The 15,688-nt window shown below is 53.6% G+C and overlaps 1 protein-coding gene across 1 annotated transcript in view; it reads right to left on the bottom strand.

Moving 5' to 3' along the window:
• The window catches only part of SLC38A10 (solute carrier family 38, member 10), a 31,522-nt gene that overhangs the window by 2,157 nt on the left and 13,677 nt on the right, over positions 1 to 15,688 (bottom strand). Inside the window, exons 10-14 of the mRNA XM_006869637.1 lie at positions 15,224 to 15,330; positions 7,629 to 7,785; positions 5,899 to 6,066; positions 2,185 to 2,613; positions 1,814 to 1,933 (exon numbers count right to left, since the gene is read on the bottom strand). Coding sequence (XP_006869699.1) covers positions 1,814 to 1,933; positions 2,185 to 2,613; positions 5,899 to 6,066; positions 7,629 to 7,785; positions 15,224 to 15,330 — 981 coding nt within the window. The remainder of the gene's footprint in view (positions 1 to 1,813; positions 1,934 to 2,184; positions 2,614 to 5,898; positions 6,067 to 7,628; positions 7,786 to 15,223; positions 15,331 to 15,688) is intronic.

Here is a 15,688-nt window from a genome sequence, read left to right as displayed (position 1 = left end):
TTAGGCAACAGAGTCGATGGGCTGGAGCCGATAGATGCAACCAGAGTCAAATGCCAGCCTGCCCCACAGACACACGAGGGCGAGGCGTCTGGGGGCAGTCAGTCATGGCTGATAAAGCAAAACTGGGAGAGACCTGAATTTATCAAATGTGGGTGTCCAGAATGTTTGCTAGAACAGGAAAATGGCAGGTCAATGCCCCGCAGACTCTGAACTCTTCCTCCTAGAAACCCAAGGCCGTGTGCACATTACATACTAACCACAGTTCTTGGATAACATAGTCAGAAACAGCAGTGTGTGTCGACTGCGTTGTGCTGAATCAACGTGGCTCTCTACAGACCCACAAATAATCCAGTCTTCCCACCCCCTCGAGGCTTCGGAAGGCCATCAACCTGGAATGTTTCCTGTTCTGAGACCCTCACATTTCACAAACCTGGGTCTGTTTCCATTTTGCTGCTGGAATGACCATACCAGTTAGAAAGGTTTGAAGTCCTGGTGTGGAGGGGAGGCTGGGGCTGCAGCAGCAGCCCCATGAGTAAGAGTGTGTGTGGGGGGGACTGCTGTCCTGAGGCCATGGAGAGAGGAAGCTTAGTCTTACAGACCTGGGGAAGGGCAGTGCCAAGTCCCATGGGATTGGCCCACAGGGAAGTTTGGAAGCCCAGCCACCATGAACCTGCTGCCAACAGGCATGGGCAGAGAGACCCTGCCACCTAGACCCATGTCCCCAGAGGGGACAAGCTGCAATGTCAAGCCACACACAAAAGGCCCTCTTCAGTCAGGTCAAATGAAGCTGAGGGTCCTGGGAAGAAGAACATTCTGGAACCCCATCCAGCTGTGCGATCCTGTGGGCCAGGCAAGGGCTGTGACCACCTCCCAGAGGAGTCTAATCTGTCTGGGCGAGGTCATGACAACCACAGGGCTAGAGAGGAACCCAAACAGATGTGTGGGGTGACTTTTCTACCTTGAGTGAAAAGGTGATGGGTGGTGTTTGGGGACAGGTGACCACACACAGCTTTCCCACTGGGTGGGGCCACTGTGGGGGCTACAAGACCAGAGCTGGATCATCAGAGAAGGCAAGTCCCTAAAATAAGCCCCCCTGACACCCAGAAGCTGTAAATAACGGGCGAGTCAGCAATATTAGCACATCTGCTTTAGGACGAGCCGTGCGACAACAGCTAACGGTTCTGATAGGGAAGGCAGAGTGTTCTGAGGGAGGTGATGGCAAGGGAGCCACAGTGGAAAAGAGGAGCTACTGAAAGTGCTTCCCTCAGGAGAAACCCCCCACAGAGCAAAGCCAGGGGAATCCAGACCCTCCCCGGGGTGACCTGGGGGTGCTCAGACCCTCCCCGAGGTGACTTGGGGGTGCTCAGACCCTCCCCGGGGTGACCTGGGGGCACTCAGACCCTCCCTGGGGTGATCAGGGGCACTCAGACCCTCTCCGGGGTGACCTGGGGGTGCTCAGACCCTCCCCGGGGTGATCAGGTGCACTCAGACCCTCCCTGGGGTGACCTGGGGGTGCTCAGACCCTCCCCCGGGTGATCAGGGGCACTCAGACCCTCTCTGGGGTGACCTGGGGGTGCTCAAATCCTCCCTGGGGTGACCGGGGGGCACTGAGACCCTCCCTGGGATAAACTGGGGGTGCTCAGAACCTCCCTGGGGTGACCTGGTTGCCAGACAGACCCTCCTGGGAGTGATCTGGGGGTGGCTCAGCCCCTCCCCAGGTGACCTAGGTTGGGGCAATCAGACTCTCCACAGAGGTGACCTCGGGAGAATCTGCTCCGACCCTCCCCAGGCTGTGAACAGCCCCCAGCCTCACCCTCGAGCTTGCTGCCCCCGTTGTCCTCGGGTGGGCTCTGCACGTGCCTCTGCTCACGTGGCTCAGCCGGCAGCCCTGCTGGAGGCTCGGGCCTCTGCACCAGGAGGGCTGCCTTCCCACCTGAGGGCACAGACACGAGACGAAAGCTGCTGATTTCGGGGAGCCAACAAAGGACATGACCATCTCACAGCCTAGGGCAGCCTGCGGGTGCTAAGGAGCTCTGCTCCCTGGCACTGTGGCCGGCACTTAGTGACCCAGCACACAGCTGCCTGACAAACGCTGGACTGTCCCCAACAGCTGCAACTGGGGCTCGCTCCACTGCTGAGCTCCAGAGGAGCTATCTGACAAGGCAGGGCTGGGCTCACACCCACCTGGCAAGTTCTGCTCTACCGCTGGCTTCCCTGGCTCCTGGGCGGCGGGGTCCGGCGGGATGTGGCCTGCCTTCTCATGCCCTGCCGCCGCTGCCTTCTGGTCCTCCGCATGTACTGCCCGGGGCCCGGTCAGCTCCTCACTGGCAGGACGCACAGGTGGCTGCCCATGGGCCTCTGGAACCTTCTTGAGCTCCTCTGGAGGACCGGCCACTTCCTGCAGGGCGGCCCCTGGCGCAGGCTCCCATCTCCCCGCGTCAGGAGGGGGACGCACCCCCGGTTCCTGGCCTCCAGGAGCTTCCCCAACTGCTTGTTTGGACTCACGGTTGCTTTCCTCTGGCCCTTCCCCATCTTGGCCCTCGTCGACCACCACCTTGTCGTGTGGGATGGGGGGCTCGTGACGGTGGGCCTCCCCTAAGGGCACAGCAACTCCTGAAATGACAAGAAGTAATCTTACCACCTACACACGTACCTGTCTCTTGTCTGTCACAGTGTCGTGTTGTGGTGGCCTGTGTGTTGCTATACCATCGGGTATTGTAAATCCCAGCAGGGTCACCCAGGTGGACAGGTTTCAGCTGAGCTTCCAGACGAAGACAGACTAGGAAGAAGGAGAGACGAACTGTGTCTGAATATTGTCACTGGGAACCTTGTGACTAGCCGGGGAACACTGTCAGCACTAGACTGCTAACTACTGAAACATGAGGAAGATATTAGGTCGCTGTCAGAGTGTCAGACGACAAGCCCCTCAGAATGTCACTGCAAGAGCTGTTGACCGTGATGACGTAAATGGAGTAAAGCCAAAGAGATCTTATTTACTGATGACGCCCAAGTCAAAGGGCGAGAAACAGCTACAAGCACCCATCAGTAACTGGAACTCGGAACGTACTTAGTATGAATGTAGGAAAATTGGCAGTAGTCAAAAATGAACTGGAAATCTAAAGATCTAGGGGGTCGGCATTAGTGACCTGAGACAGACTGGCATTGGCTATTCTGAATTTGACAATCACGTGGTTTACGACATCAGGAATGACAAATGAAAGAGGAATTACGCCACAGTCATCATCAAAAAGAACACATCAAGATCTGTCATGACGTATCGGATGTCTGTGATAGGATGATAGCCATATGCCTACAAGGAAGACTGGTTTATACCACGATTATTCGAAATTACGCGCCACAGTAAAGCCAGTCAAACGGAAGAATTCTACCAACTTCTTCAGTCTGAAATTGATCACATGTGTAATAAAGATGTCCTGATGACTACTGATGACTGGGATGCAGAGGTTAGAGACAAAGAGGAAGGATCAGTAGTCAGGTGATAGAAACGATGCTGGAGATCAGATTGGAATTTTGCAAGACCAGTAATGACTTCACTGCAAACACTTTATTTAAACAACATAAAAGACAACTATACACATGGACCTCACCAGACGGAAAACACAGAAATCAAATTGATTACATCTGTAAAAAGATACAGTGGAAAAGCCCCATCTTATCAGCCAAAACAAGGCCAGGGGCAAACTGTGGAACAAACCATCAACTTCTCATATAGAAGTTCAGGCTGAAACAAAATGAAAATAAGTTCATGAGAGCCAAAATATGACCTTGAGCATGTCGCACCTGAATTTAGAGGTCATCTCAAGAACAGATTTGATGATGTAGACACTAGTGATCAAAGACCAGAAAAGTTGTGGGATGACATCAAGAACCTCATACAAAAAGAAACCGAAAGATCATTAAGAAGAAAGAAGGAAAAAGCCAAAATGAATGTCAGAAGAGACTCTGAAACTTACTCTCCAGCATAGATAAGCTAAAACAAATGGAAGGAATGAGAAGGTGAAAGAGCTGAATAGAAAACTTCCAAGGGCAGCTCAGGGAGCTAAGTCAAATGTCACAATGAAGTACGTAAAGACTTGGAGTTAGAACACCAAAAGGAACCAATAAACTCAGTATTTCTCTAGCTGAGGGAATTGAGGGAAAAAATTCAAGGCATCGGCAAAGAACAAGGCTCCGGGAACTTACGGAGTTTGAAATCTTTGAACAAACTGATGAAGCACAGGAGACACTCACTCATCTATGGCAAGAAATTTGGAAGACAGCTACCTGGCCAACTGATTGGGAGAGATTCATATCTGTGCTCATTCTAAAGACAGGTGACCCAATGGAATACAGAGATCATCACACAGTATCATTAATATCACATGCAAGTAAAATTTTGATAAACATAATACAAAAACTACCACAACCATACAATGACAGGGAACTTTAAGAGATTCAGCTGCATTCAGATGAAGATGTGGAATGAGGGATATCACTGCCAACATCAGATGAATCTCGACTGAAAGCAGAGAATACCCGAAAGATGTTTACGTGTGCTTTATTGACTATACAAAGGCTTTTGACTGTGTGGATCATGACACGCTACAGACAACACTGCAGAGGATGAGTATTCCGGACCACTTCATTGTCCTCCTGAGGAACCTGTACATAGTTTATATAGAGTAAGGGGACACTGAATGGTTTAAAATCTGGAAAGATATGCACCAGGGTTGTATTCTTTCACCATATTTACTCAATCTGTACATACTCATTCAATCTGTATGCTGAGCAAATAATCTGAGAAGCTGGATTATATGAAGAAGAATGTGACATCAGGATTGAAGGAAGACTCATTAACAACCTGCGATATGCAGATGATACAACCTTGCTTGTTGAAAGCAAAGAGGAGTTAAAATACTGATGAAGATCAAAGACCACAGCCTTCAATATGGGTTACACCTCAATGTAAAGAAAACAAAAATCCTCACCACTGGACCAATAAAATCATCATTATAAGTGGAGAAACGATTGAAGTTGTCAGAGACTTCATTTTGCTTGGATCTGCCATAAACACTCATGGAAGCAGCAGTCAAGACATCAAATGACGTACAGCATTAGGCAACTCTGTTGCACAAGACCTCTTTAAAGTGTTTAAAGATGTCAGTTTGAGGCCTAAGGTGTGCCTGATCCAAGAGGCATGATACTTTCAGTAACCTCATATGCATGTGAAAGTTGGACAGTGAATAAGGAAGACTGTAGAAAACCTGATGCATTTGAGTTATGGTGTTGGGGGAGAATATTAAAGGTACCAAAGACTTGCCAGAAGAACAAACCAGTCTGTGTTAGAAGTGCAGCCAGAATGCTCCTTAGAAGCCAAGAAGGCCACACTTCCTCTTCCATACTTCAGACGCATTATCAGGAGGGAGCAGTCCTTGGAGGAGGACATCATGCTTGATAAAGTGGTGGGATCGGGGAATATGAGGAAGACCCCCAACGAGATAGATTGGCACAGTGGCAGCAGCATTGGGTTCAAGCATTTGTGAGGGTGGCACAGGATGGGGCAGAGCTTTGTTCTGCATAAAGTTCCTATGAGTCAGAACCAACTGACGGCTGGCACTCAGTGACATGAATTAGACTCAACGCATTGTTCAAACATCACCAATGTAGTGTCCCTTCAGTGCGGAATCTTGGCCTAGAAGGACAATGAGGCACCCTAGGGACATCCTTCCTCCCATGGGGACGCAGGCCAGAAAGCTATTCGGCAATGACAGATGTTGTTACTAGAAAACCAGAGAGGAGCAGCTGTGAGCCAGGGGACAGGGATCAAAGCAAAGGGGAAGCAGGTCGAAAGGACCAGAGAACCCCGACAGAGTGCCTGGGCCGCACACCTGCACCCACCTTGGCCAGGGCGGTCGAGCTGCGCCTCTTCCACCTTCTCCTTGGCCTCTCCCCTCGGAGGTACCTCCATGGGGCCCTTGATCTGGGCCTGTTCCGCCTCTTCCTTGGTGTCGGGCAGCTTCGGCTTGTCACGGGCATCCTCGGCGACCTCCACCACCGGGTTCTGGACTGGAAGAATACGCAGTGGGTTGAATGGGCTTCTGCACAGCTCCCCTCCCCAAAAAACACCAGGAGGGACCTGACCGTTCCTTCCCCGACACTCATTGTTTCTCTAAGCACACAGAAAATGGTTATTTTTCACGTTTCTTCATAAAAATATGCCAAAATGCAATTTACACCTAAGCCAGTACAGGCGATGCACAGCCCGTGTCATTGCAGACCCTTCCCACCAGGTGGCAGCACGATCCAGTTCTGAGTGTGTCACGGACCAGGCCTTTCTAATGAGCTGAGGGCAAACCTTCATGTGACTGTGTGCCTTCATTACAGGGTGACCCCCTGCCAAATCCCCGCCTGCTCCCAGGCTGCGTGTGCGTGTGGTTGTATGGGAGAGGGGGGACAGCGCCCCTTGAGAAGATGACAGTAGAGATGTTAATCTGCGGTCCTGCCAACTCCTTACCTCAGGTGGTGAAAATTAACATCAAAGTGAGACAAGCAGAAGACAGTGAAGTTGGCCACGCAGAGCCCTCCCCTCCCTGGTGCCCCAAGCAGCACAGGCTGGAGGTGGGGGGCACAACCCTGACTCCCTCACCCAGCACCCAGGGGGCCTGGGGGAGCAGAGTGACGGCAACAGAATGGCTGTTAAGGCTACTGGGACCTCCCCCTCCTTTCTACGGTAGAGGAGACAGAAGGACCGGGTGACAAGTACCTCCACCCCGGGCCCTGGCAGCCTCTGGGCACCAGCTGGAGACAGTGGTACTAGAAATGGGGTGGTCAGGGGAGCAGGCCCAGAGCAGGACGTCCAGTGGCAGCCTGCACCGATGGGGGCCTGTGGAACGTTCTGGAGTGAGCACTCAGCCTCAGCCCTGAGAAGGGAGGACAACTTGGTTTTTGAATTTCTTCTCTTAGGAGGCGGCCACCAGCCAGCAGAGGGCTCCACATGCTACAGGGCTCCCTGAGACCCACCCATCCCCACCCACTAGGACTTTTCTAGCAGATGGAGCTCAGGCATGGGCAAGCAGGGGCCCGCCAGCACTGTCCTGCCCCCTGCACAGGCCTACAGTAGCTCTGAGCTTTGACCCACGACCCATCCATTGTCCAAGGTGGGCCACCCACAGGGACCTCCCTCAGCCCCCGTCCTGATCTACATCAGCGTGCACAACCCCAAAGAGCACCCCACCAGCATCAACCACTCAGATACACATCCAGCCAGCAGCCCACCCCAGGCCGCCTGGGTGACAGGTGCATACAGCAGCCTTAGGGGACATGACCGAAGCAGTGGGTGATGTGGGGGACGAGCACTCGGTACACAGTCACTGTGCAGAGGCCAAACCCACAGCACCGCGGGCACTGGGACCCAAGTCCTGTGGCAGCAGCGGTGGTGGGCAGTCCTATTGAAGCCAGGCCCCCAGAGCCACATGGACACAGCTGTTGACTGGCAGCTCCCCAGCTTGGTCACTGGGATGGTCTCCACCCACAGCCGCATTAGGAAAGCAACTTGTACCCCAAGTGCCCCCAGAGCCAAGCTGCTGAGAGCCCCCCTCCACGCATGGGGTGAGGCCCTGACCACACACCTGACAGCCTCACAGCTTCAGCCTTCTTGCCGATCTCAGCCTCCACCAGCCGGCCAACAGGGGCCTCCTCAGTGAAGTCCACAGGGACCTCCTCACGCACAGTCAGGGTGGTGTATGTGCTGATGACCAGGATACCCAGGCCGACCCAGAGCACCACCTGGAGCAGAAGTCAGGGGTCAGGCAGCCCCCAGCTGGGGGGAATCAAATGGGGGGGGGGGAGCAGCAGGGGAAGAGAGAAAGGCCTTAGCTTTCCTTTCTGAGGGAGCCATGGGGTACCACTGGGTATGGGGGGGGGCCACTGGATGGCACCCAGGGGTGTAGCTGCAGCCAGGAGGAGCCACGGAGATAGCACCCAGGAGCATGGCCATAGCAGGGGGCCATGGGGCTCACAGGCATAGCACCCAGGGGTGCAGCCACAGGACCTGGGCACACGCCAAGTGTCCTATAAAGCCAGGTACAAGCTCCCTGCTGCCAAGACCACAAGGCGAGAGAACTAGAATCTCGGATGATAGAAAGTAGGGGCCCATCCCTGAAACCCCGTGCTCCCAGCAGCCCTTCCACGTGCAGTTCTAGGCCCCCTGGCTGGAAGGATCGGCTCAAGAGGAAAAGCTTTCAGAAGCCATCCCTGACCACACCCCCCAGCCACTGGCTGTCCCAGTTCTGAGCTGGTTCCTGTGAACCCCGGGCTTCCTCCTGGAAACCACACAAAATACACTCAGAGGGGACAGAGGGGACCCCGTGCAACCTGTAGGCCCAGGTGCCCAGACATCTGCACCTGTACCCCTGAGCAACAGAGACAGGACTCGGGGCCCAGACAGCACGGAGCCAGCTGGGCCACACCTGCAGTCACCCAAGTGTCCAAGGTCCTGGCCCAGGCACACCAGCACGTTCTGGAAGCTTCTGGGGCAGGGAGGGCTCAGTAGTGAATCCTCGCCTTCTACGAGGGGTACCCAGGTTTGACTCCTGGCTAATGCATCTCATTCCAAGGAGGCTCGCATGTTCGCGTGTGCTAGGGTGCCGAATGGGTTTCAGAGGCGTTTCCAGACTAAGAGGAAACAGGAAGAAAGGCCTGGCGAGCCACATGTTAAAATATGCTATTGAAACCCCTACAGCTCAGCCTGGGCCAATTCACAGGGCATCATGGGGCTGCTGTAAGACTGGGCAGTGTTTTGCTCCACTGTATGTGGGGTTGGCCACAAGTCAGGCCACAAGCACTAAGAGAAGGCAGGTTGGGCCATGTTTCCAAGGCCGCTCAGGCTTTGCAGGGGGCACGTCCATTCCTTCCAGGTCCTGAGGGGTAAGGGGGACGCTACTCCTGGGAGGGGGCCTAGCATCAGTCAGAGTGGGGAGCTGGCCGGGGTGTGGAGCCGGCCGCAGGGGCTGGAGGCAGGTACCAGCCGACACCTGCTGTCTCAGCTCAGGCCCTGCACCTGGCCCCGGAGCACCTCTGACCTAACGCAGGCAGTAGATGCTGCACTGGCTGAAGGGCAGAAGGAGGGAAGCACAGGTGTACCTGGGTGTGTTGACCTAAGCTCGACAAAACCATGAACGTGGGCTGGGGACACACATGGCAGCACTCAGAATTGGAGTGTGTCACAGCTTCCAGACTTGGAAGGGGCCCAGACTCAAGAACAGGTCAAAGCCTCCAGGGACAGGTGCTCAGTTCCCTTCTTGAATCTCGAGGCTGTTCCAGGACATGTGTGTGACAGACAACGTGTTTGGGTGTCCCATGTACGAACACACAGCAGAAAGCCTCTAGCCGTTTCTGCCCTCCTCCCACCCTCACCCCCCACCCCCAGCATCACATGGCATCTGCCAATCCGTGGGGCTCTGTCTCTGTGACCACTCTGAAAGGACGAGGACTGAAATGAACGGTCACAGAATAGGATCAGGACGTCAACGTGTCTTCTTGGGGGACACGGCTCCACCCACAGCAGTACCCGTCCTGCACTGACAGGGGCCCGTTTCCTGGGTGCCACTGTCTCAGGGGGCATGTCTCCCACTTGTCACTGTGTGCCTATACTTCTTTTCTGCTCACCACAGGAAGCTGTCTTCACAGCGTCCCAGAATGCTCTGCTGCAGGCCCCTGGACATATCCTTCAGGCCTGCTCCTGCCCCAAGGCTCCTCTCGGGGCCCCTGGGATGGAGCAGGCCTGCACTGCTGAAGGTTGCTCCAAGGGCCACAGTGAGCCGATGCCTGACCTGGCCCAACGCAGGACGGGTGACACCGAGGACTCGCCAACTGCAGCCATACTGCCCAGAGCGCTCCTCTGAATTCCATGTGCAAATACAATGCAGAGTCCCTGGGGGTCCAACAGTTGAGACTGGCCACTAACCGAAAGGTTACCCGCTCAAACCACACAGAGGTACCCAGGAAAAAAGGTGTGGCAATCTTCTGTGGAAAGGCCTTGAAAGCCTGGTGAAGCAGCACTTCAATGCACCTCAGGCATCACCCTGAGCCCAAATCAGTGCAGCAACTTCAAATGACCACAGTAATGAGATGTAGGCACTCACGGCCCAACATGTCCATCCCCATGCGGCACAGAGACCAGGGGGCACTGAGGCCCCTCCCCCACCTGAGCAAGAGCCGGCCACGGAAGACTTGCACAGGCGGGTGTTTGTTTTACATGACTGTGTGTGTTTACATCCGTGCACACGCAGGTGTGGGAACATACACATTCATCTCTACACATGGAGCCCAAAGCCGCAGGACAGATAAGGTGCCCGCAGTACAAGACAGACGGAAAGGAGCGGGCACAGGTGCGCTCCTCTGTGACAATGTGCCAAGCTTCGCTCCTCAGAGAGCTGACCACAGGTGCCAGGGCATCAGCTGTGGCTCCTGACAAGCCTGGTTCTCATCAGGGTAGGACTCTGCTCCACGGGGTTTCTGACAGCTGGTGTGTCTGCTGAGGCACGTCTAGGCGGACTCGAACCAGTAACCTCTCTGGTTAGTAGTCGAGCGCTTACCTGTTGTGCTACCGAGGGACCCCAGATTCATCATGGATTTTAAGTGCGGTGGAGTTGGGTCTAACTTAGCACAAGACAGCCCTGTATTGGGTTTCCTAGTTTATAAACCTTTATGGGGCCAGAAAGTTTCCTCTTTCTTCTGGGGAATCGAACTGCCAATCTTGTGGTTAGCAGTCCAGTGTTTATTCTACCGAGTCACAGTGCCTAAAACAAACAGTGTCAGCTATTCCTGTTAACAGACTGGATAAAAGCAAAATGAAATAAAACCCAATGAGATCGTACTCACAAGAGATATGCTTACATATAAGAACATCGAAAGAACCAATTAAAAAGGATGAAAACAGCTAAACTGTCAAACGCCAACACTGAGTTTGCTTCACTGTGTCAGACCAGGCCGACTTACAGGGAAGAAGCATTTCCGGAGATAAAAGGGGCAGTTCACAAGAGAAAGAATCGACCCAATAAGAAGCTATAATAATCTTCAATCTATACACGCTACTATTTACAGACATCAAATGTAAAGCAAAAATTGCTAAGACGAAAAGTTGAAAGAAACAAATCTACAATTTCAGTGTGAGTTAGCGTACCTTCCTCCTTACTGCTAAACAAACACGTAGAAAGGAAAATCAGCGGAAATATAAACACCCTGAAAACCACAATTAACAAACTCAACATCCTGATGTCACTGCGTTCAACAACTACAGACCACACAGCCCGTGGCCAGCCGTCGGAATTAACAAAACACGGGCCCACAGAACTAGTCTCAGATACTGAAAACCTACAGTGTGTGTTCCCAAACCGCAGCGTAATTCAGCTCAAAACAAGTAAAACGATTCTGAGGAAATCCCCAAATGTTTGGTAATCAAGCTAAGAGCCCGTGGGTCACCGTGGAAATCAGGAACCGCTGTGACTCGAACGACCACGCCAATTCTTCCATCCAGAGTCCGCTGCAATGCCTGCCAGTCAGGCGCCCAGCAGGCCATTCTGGAGGAAGACGGCTCATTCTACAACCTAGTTGGAATGCAAAAGGGCCAATGAGAGGACAGACCATCTTGAAGGAGAACGAAGTTGGAAGACTTGTGCTACCCAACACCAAGACTGATCTGAAAGCAATTTAAAAGGGGGACACAGAGATGGCATCAAGGGTCCCCAACATCAGTCAGCACTTGTCTTTCCATCTGTCTTCCTGAGGCACTGCTGTGCAGCTGGACACTGTGCCCAGGAGTCTAGACACCAAGGTGGACAAATTCCAGCAGTGCTCCCAGACTCAGACGGACTAGTTCTGAATACTTAGCCCCTGAAAGCTGCCAGGGAATGAGCCCCTCGGCCTGGGAGGCATTCAAAGTGGGGTTGGACACAGTGCCTGCAACAGTGGGTTTAAACACTCTAACAGCTGTGAGGAGGACGCAGGCCACTGTGAGTCAGAACCTACCCGACGTGCCTCACCGCCACCCCCAGTACGCGCGCGCACACACAGCTAGAGCTGTACAACCGTGCTGACACAGAGGGACAAGGAATAAGGTGCTGGACCCACCAGATCCTCACACAGAGCAGACAGCTCCAGGGGCACAGGCGTCAACATGAAAGATCAAGCTGGTAAAACCCAGCACACATGACGACCTTCAGGACCTCGACCGTGGTGGTGGTGGTGCCGTCCAGTCGGTGCCGACTCATAGCAACCCTGTGCAGGGTTTCCGAGGAATGGCTGCTGGGTTTGAACCACCAACCTTGCAGTTAGCAGTCCAGTGCTGATCCTACAGTGCCACCCCAGGACCCCAATAATAATAGTTGTTTGTTGTTGTTATTAAGAGCCATTTAGTTGGTTCCGACTCATAGTGATCCTGTATAGGGTTTCTAAGGAGCAGCTGGTGGGTCTGAACTGCTGACCTTGTGGTTAACAGTCCAGTGCTGATCCTACAGTGCCACACCAGGACCCCAATAATAATAGTTGTTTGTTGTTGTAAAGAGCCATTAAGTCGGTTCCAACTTCTAGTGGACCCTGTATAGGGTTTCTCAGAAGTGGCTGGTGGATTTGAACTGCCAACCTTGAGGTTAGCAGTCCAGTGCTGATCCTACAGTACCATACCAGGACCCCAATATTAATAGATGGTGCTGGTAAATGCCGTCTAGTCAGTTCTGATTCATAGCAACCATGTAGAGGGTTTCTGAGGCACAGCAGTGGGTTTGAATTGCTGACCTTGTGGTTAGCAGTCCAGTCCAGCTACAGCTCACGCCAGACCCCCGGACCTCATGGTAAGCAGGAATTTGTTTTATAGGACAGGAAACGCACCAAGCAGAAGAAAAGAACAAAGAGTTAGAACTTATGCTCATGAAAACATGTCACCACGGGAGGAAGCAGGTGAGAGGGAGGACAAGCACCTGTGAAAAGGCTCAGACCTAGAGGCTCCTCACAAGCCCCCCCCATACCAACCAGCACCAGACAGCCCGCCAGAGAAGGTGGTCACCATAGGAGCCGCCCACACGGCTGATGAGTGCACGAAAAAAACGAGCAGCGCCAGTCATCTGGGAATCGCAAATTAAACCCCAAACCAGGCACCAGGCTCTTCGTCCCACCAACTGGAAAGGCTGCGATCGACACATGGAGGTCAAGAGCAAGTGGGCGCTGAGGACAAGCCACTCCGGGAAACTGGCAGAATCTCCCAACACAGAATCGTCATAGCACCCACACCCCAAATCCAAGCCCACTGCCATGGAGTTGGTTCTGACTCATGGTAACACAGGGTTTCTAAGGCTGTAAAGCTTTCCCGGGGCAGACAGCCTCATCCTCTTCCCATGGTGGGTGCCTGGTGGGTCGGAAGTTTGCCACTACCCAGGACTCAACATTCCCTCTCCTCTGGACAGAGCCAAGACAAGTGCACACATGCATCCTAGGCAATGTGCAGGGCAGCGGTATGTGGGATCCCAAACTGGACACCCTCTGGTCCACCACTGAAGGATGACCAGCTAGGCATCCACGAGCACACACGGGCCAGTGGGCCTTGCAGTGTGAGGGCACGCGCAGTGCTGGGTAATAAGGTACACCACACGTGGCAGCTCGGAGGGCAGGCAACGTGATTCTTAATGCTGGACAGTAGAGGAGTAGGAAGCTCTGTGGGCGCCCGGGGTGGTTTAGGGTGCTGGTGAGGCTCTGTCTTGCCCTGGATGGTAGTTTCCTGAGTGGACTGTACACACATGAGGAAGATGAGGTCCACTACTGGAGAAACTCCAACCACCGCATGGAAAGCAGCAGAAATTGGAACAGGCCTCAGAAAACAAGCGAATCGCTTTTCAACTTACGAAGACGCTCAGCTTAACTCCACGAAAGCCAAGCCTTCCCCTCAGACTGGCCTCTGCAGTGGATGCTAAGGGGCACTTGACGAACTCCACCCAAGTTGTGCCCTCACACTCCTCGACAGATGTCCCGGTTCTAGGGGCCTTTTACAGTCAGAGCCCAAGATGACAACTTCCGAGGACGGACTGTCCTACAGACAAGGAGCCCGGGACGTGGGACAATCTGCCCCGGGTTTGAGCTCAACAGGCAGGAAACTGTGCTGATGTTTAAAGAACACATGCGTGACTGAGCTCGGGGCTCCGTGTCTCTGACCTGAGGAAGCAGGAAAACACACTGACAGGGTCACACTTCCAGCCACCAGCTTACTTCTAACAAGGAGTCAACTGGAGACTGGGAAAAGGCCAGGGCAGAGAAGGACAATTTGTTCTTTTACTAAACCATAAATTCCTCACTCGCGGTCCCGTTTGTGATGTGAAACCAAAGTCTAGGTTCTGCTGAATGCTGTCGAGTCGGCTCCAAATCTCAATGACCCTGTCTAGGGTCAGCAGTAGTCCTGGTGTGTGTTGTGGGATAAACACCGGATCTCAAGGTCAGATTGAACCACAAGGTCAGTGGTTCCCACTCACCAGCTACTCCTTGGAAACCCTATACAGGGTTGCTTTGAGTCAGACCCGATTCGCTGGCACTTGATAACAGTAACAACATATGGTTTCCAAGGAGCGGCTGGTGGGTTTGAACCACCGACCTTGAGGCTAGCAGTCCAGTGCTGATCCACCACCCAAGGCCACACACACGTACACCCCCCAAATAAACTCTGTCCAGCACTAGAGAATCACATTGCCTGCCCTCCAAGCAAACAGCCCCCAAATACACTCACGAGTCAATTCCGAATCACGGCCACCCTTACAGGCCATGGTACAAGTGCCCGCCAGGGATCCCAAGGGTGCCATCTTCACAGACGCAGACAAGCACATCTTTCTCCCTGAGAGCGGCTGGTGGGTTTCAGTCAGTACAAGTTCGAAAGCAGAGTTACGGTAAAAGGAGGGTACATGTGGCGTGCACACCTGTACACACCGCGGTAGGGCTCTTGGCCTGGCAGCGCTGGTCTCAGCAGAGGGCGAAAGAGCACTAGTTTATAGCGTGTCTGCAGATAAGCTGGCCAAAATGTGTACAGACGGTATCGTGTGAGGGCACCACTGCCCACCAGCTCCCTCTGATTCCCAATGCGCTCTGCGTGGCCCTGCACCGCAAAGACTGCTGAACTCATGTCCCAGACCCACCAGAGCAAATACCTTCTGTGTTGATCTGGCCTCCCCGGTTATCCCAGCACACCCACCTGGGCCGAAAGCGCGTTCTTGTGGACCTTCCGATAGATGAGGGCAGGGCACACGAAGCAGATGAGACTTCCCGTTGTGGCTCCGGTGAGACCGAGCACAGTCTCCACTGGACAGGACCGGGGACGGGTATGAGCAACTTGCAGTGGGACACCAAGGCCTGCTGCAGCGCTCCCCCAGCATGCTCCACCCCACGCCTCATGGCTCCTGACTCGCGGCGCCCCACCAGGTCTTCTGAACTGTCTCTGTTATGCAATCAAATTGCCTAGATTCTCTTCCATGGCACCGCTAGGTTTGAACTGCCAACCTCTAGGCTCATAGTTAGGCACCATGGGTCTGAACCCAGGGACCTGTTCAGAGGGGTTCAAATTGGGGAAAGGGGATACAGGTGATGCAGCGGGTAAGCACTGCGCTGCCCATTTGTCCACCCCCCAGCGGCAGGCCACATAGAATCCACCAGCTGCTCT

Source organism: Chrysochloris asiatica, unplaced genomic scaffold (genome assembly GCF_000296735.1).
Source record: "Chrysochloris asiatica unplaced genomic scaffold, ChrAsi1.0 scaffold00132, whole genome shotgun sequence".
Lineage (NCBI taxonomy): Eukaryota > Metazoa > Chordata > Mammalia > Afrosoricida > Chrysochloridae > Chrysochloris > Chrysochloris asiatica.
Note: the sequence above shows the minus strand (reverse complement) of the source record. Positions and strands in the feature narration are given on the sequence as shown.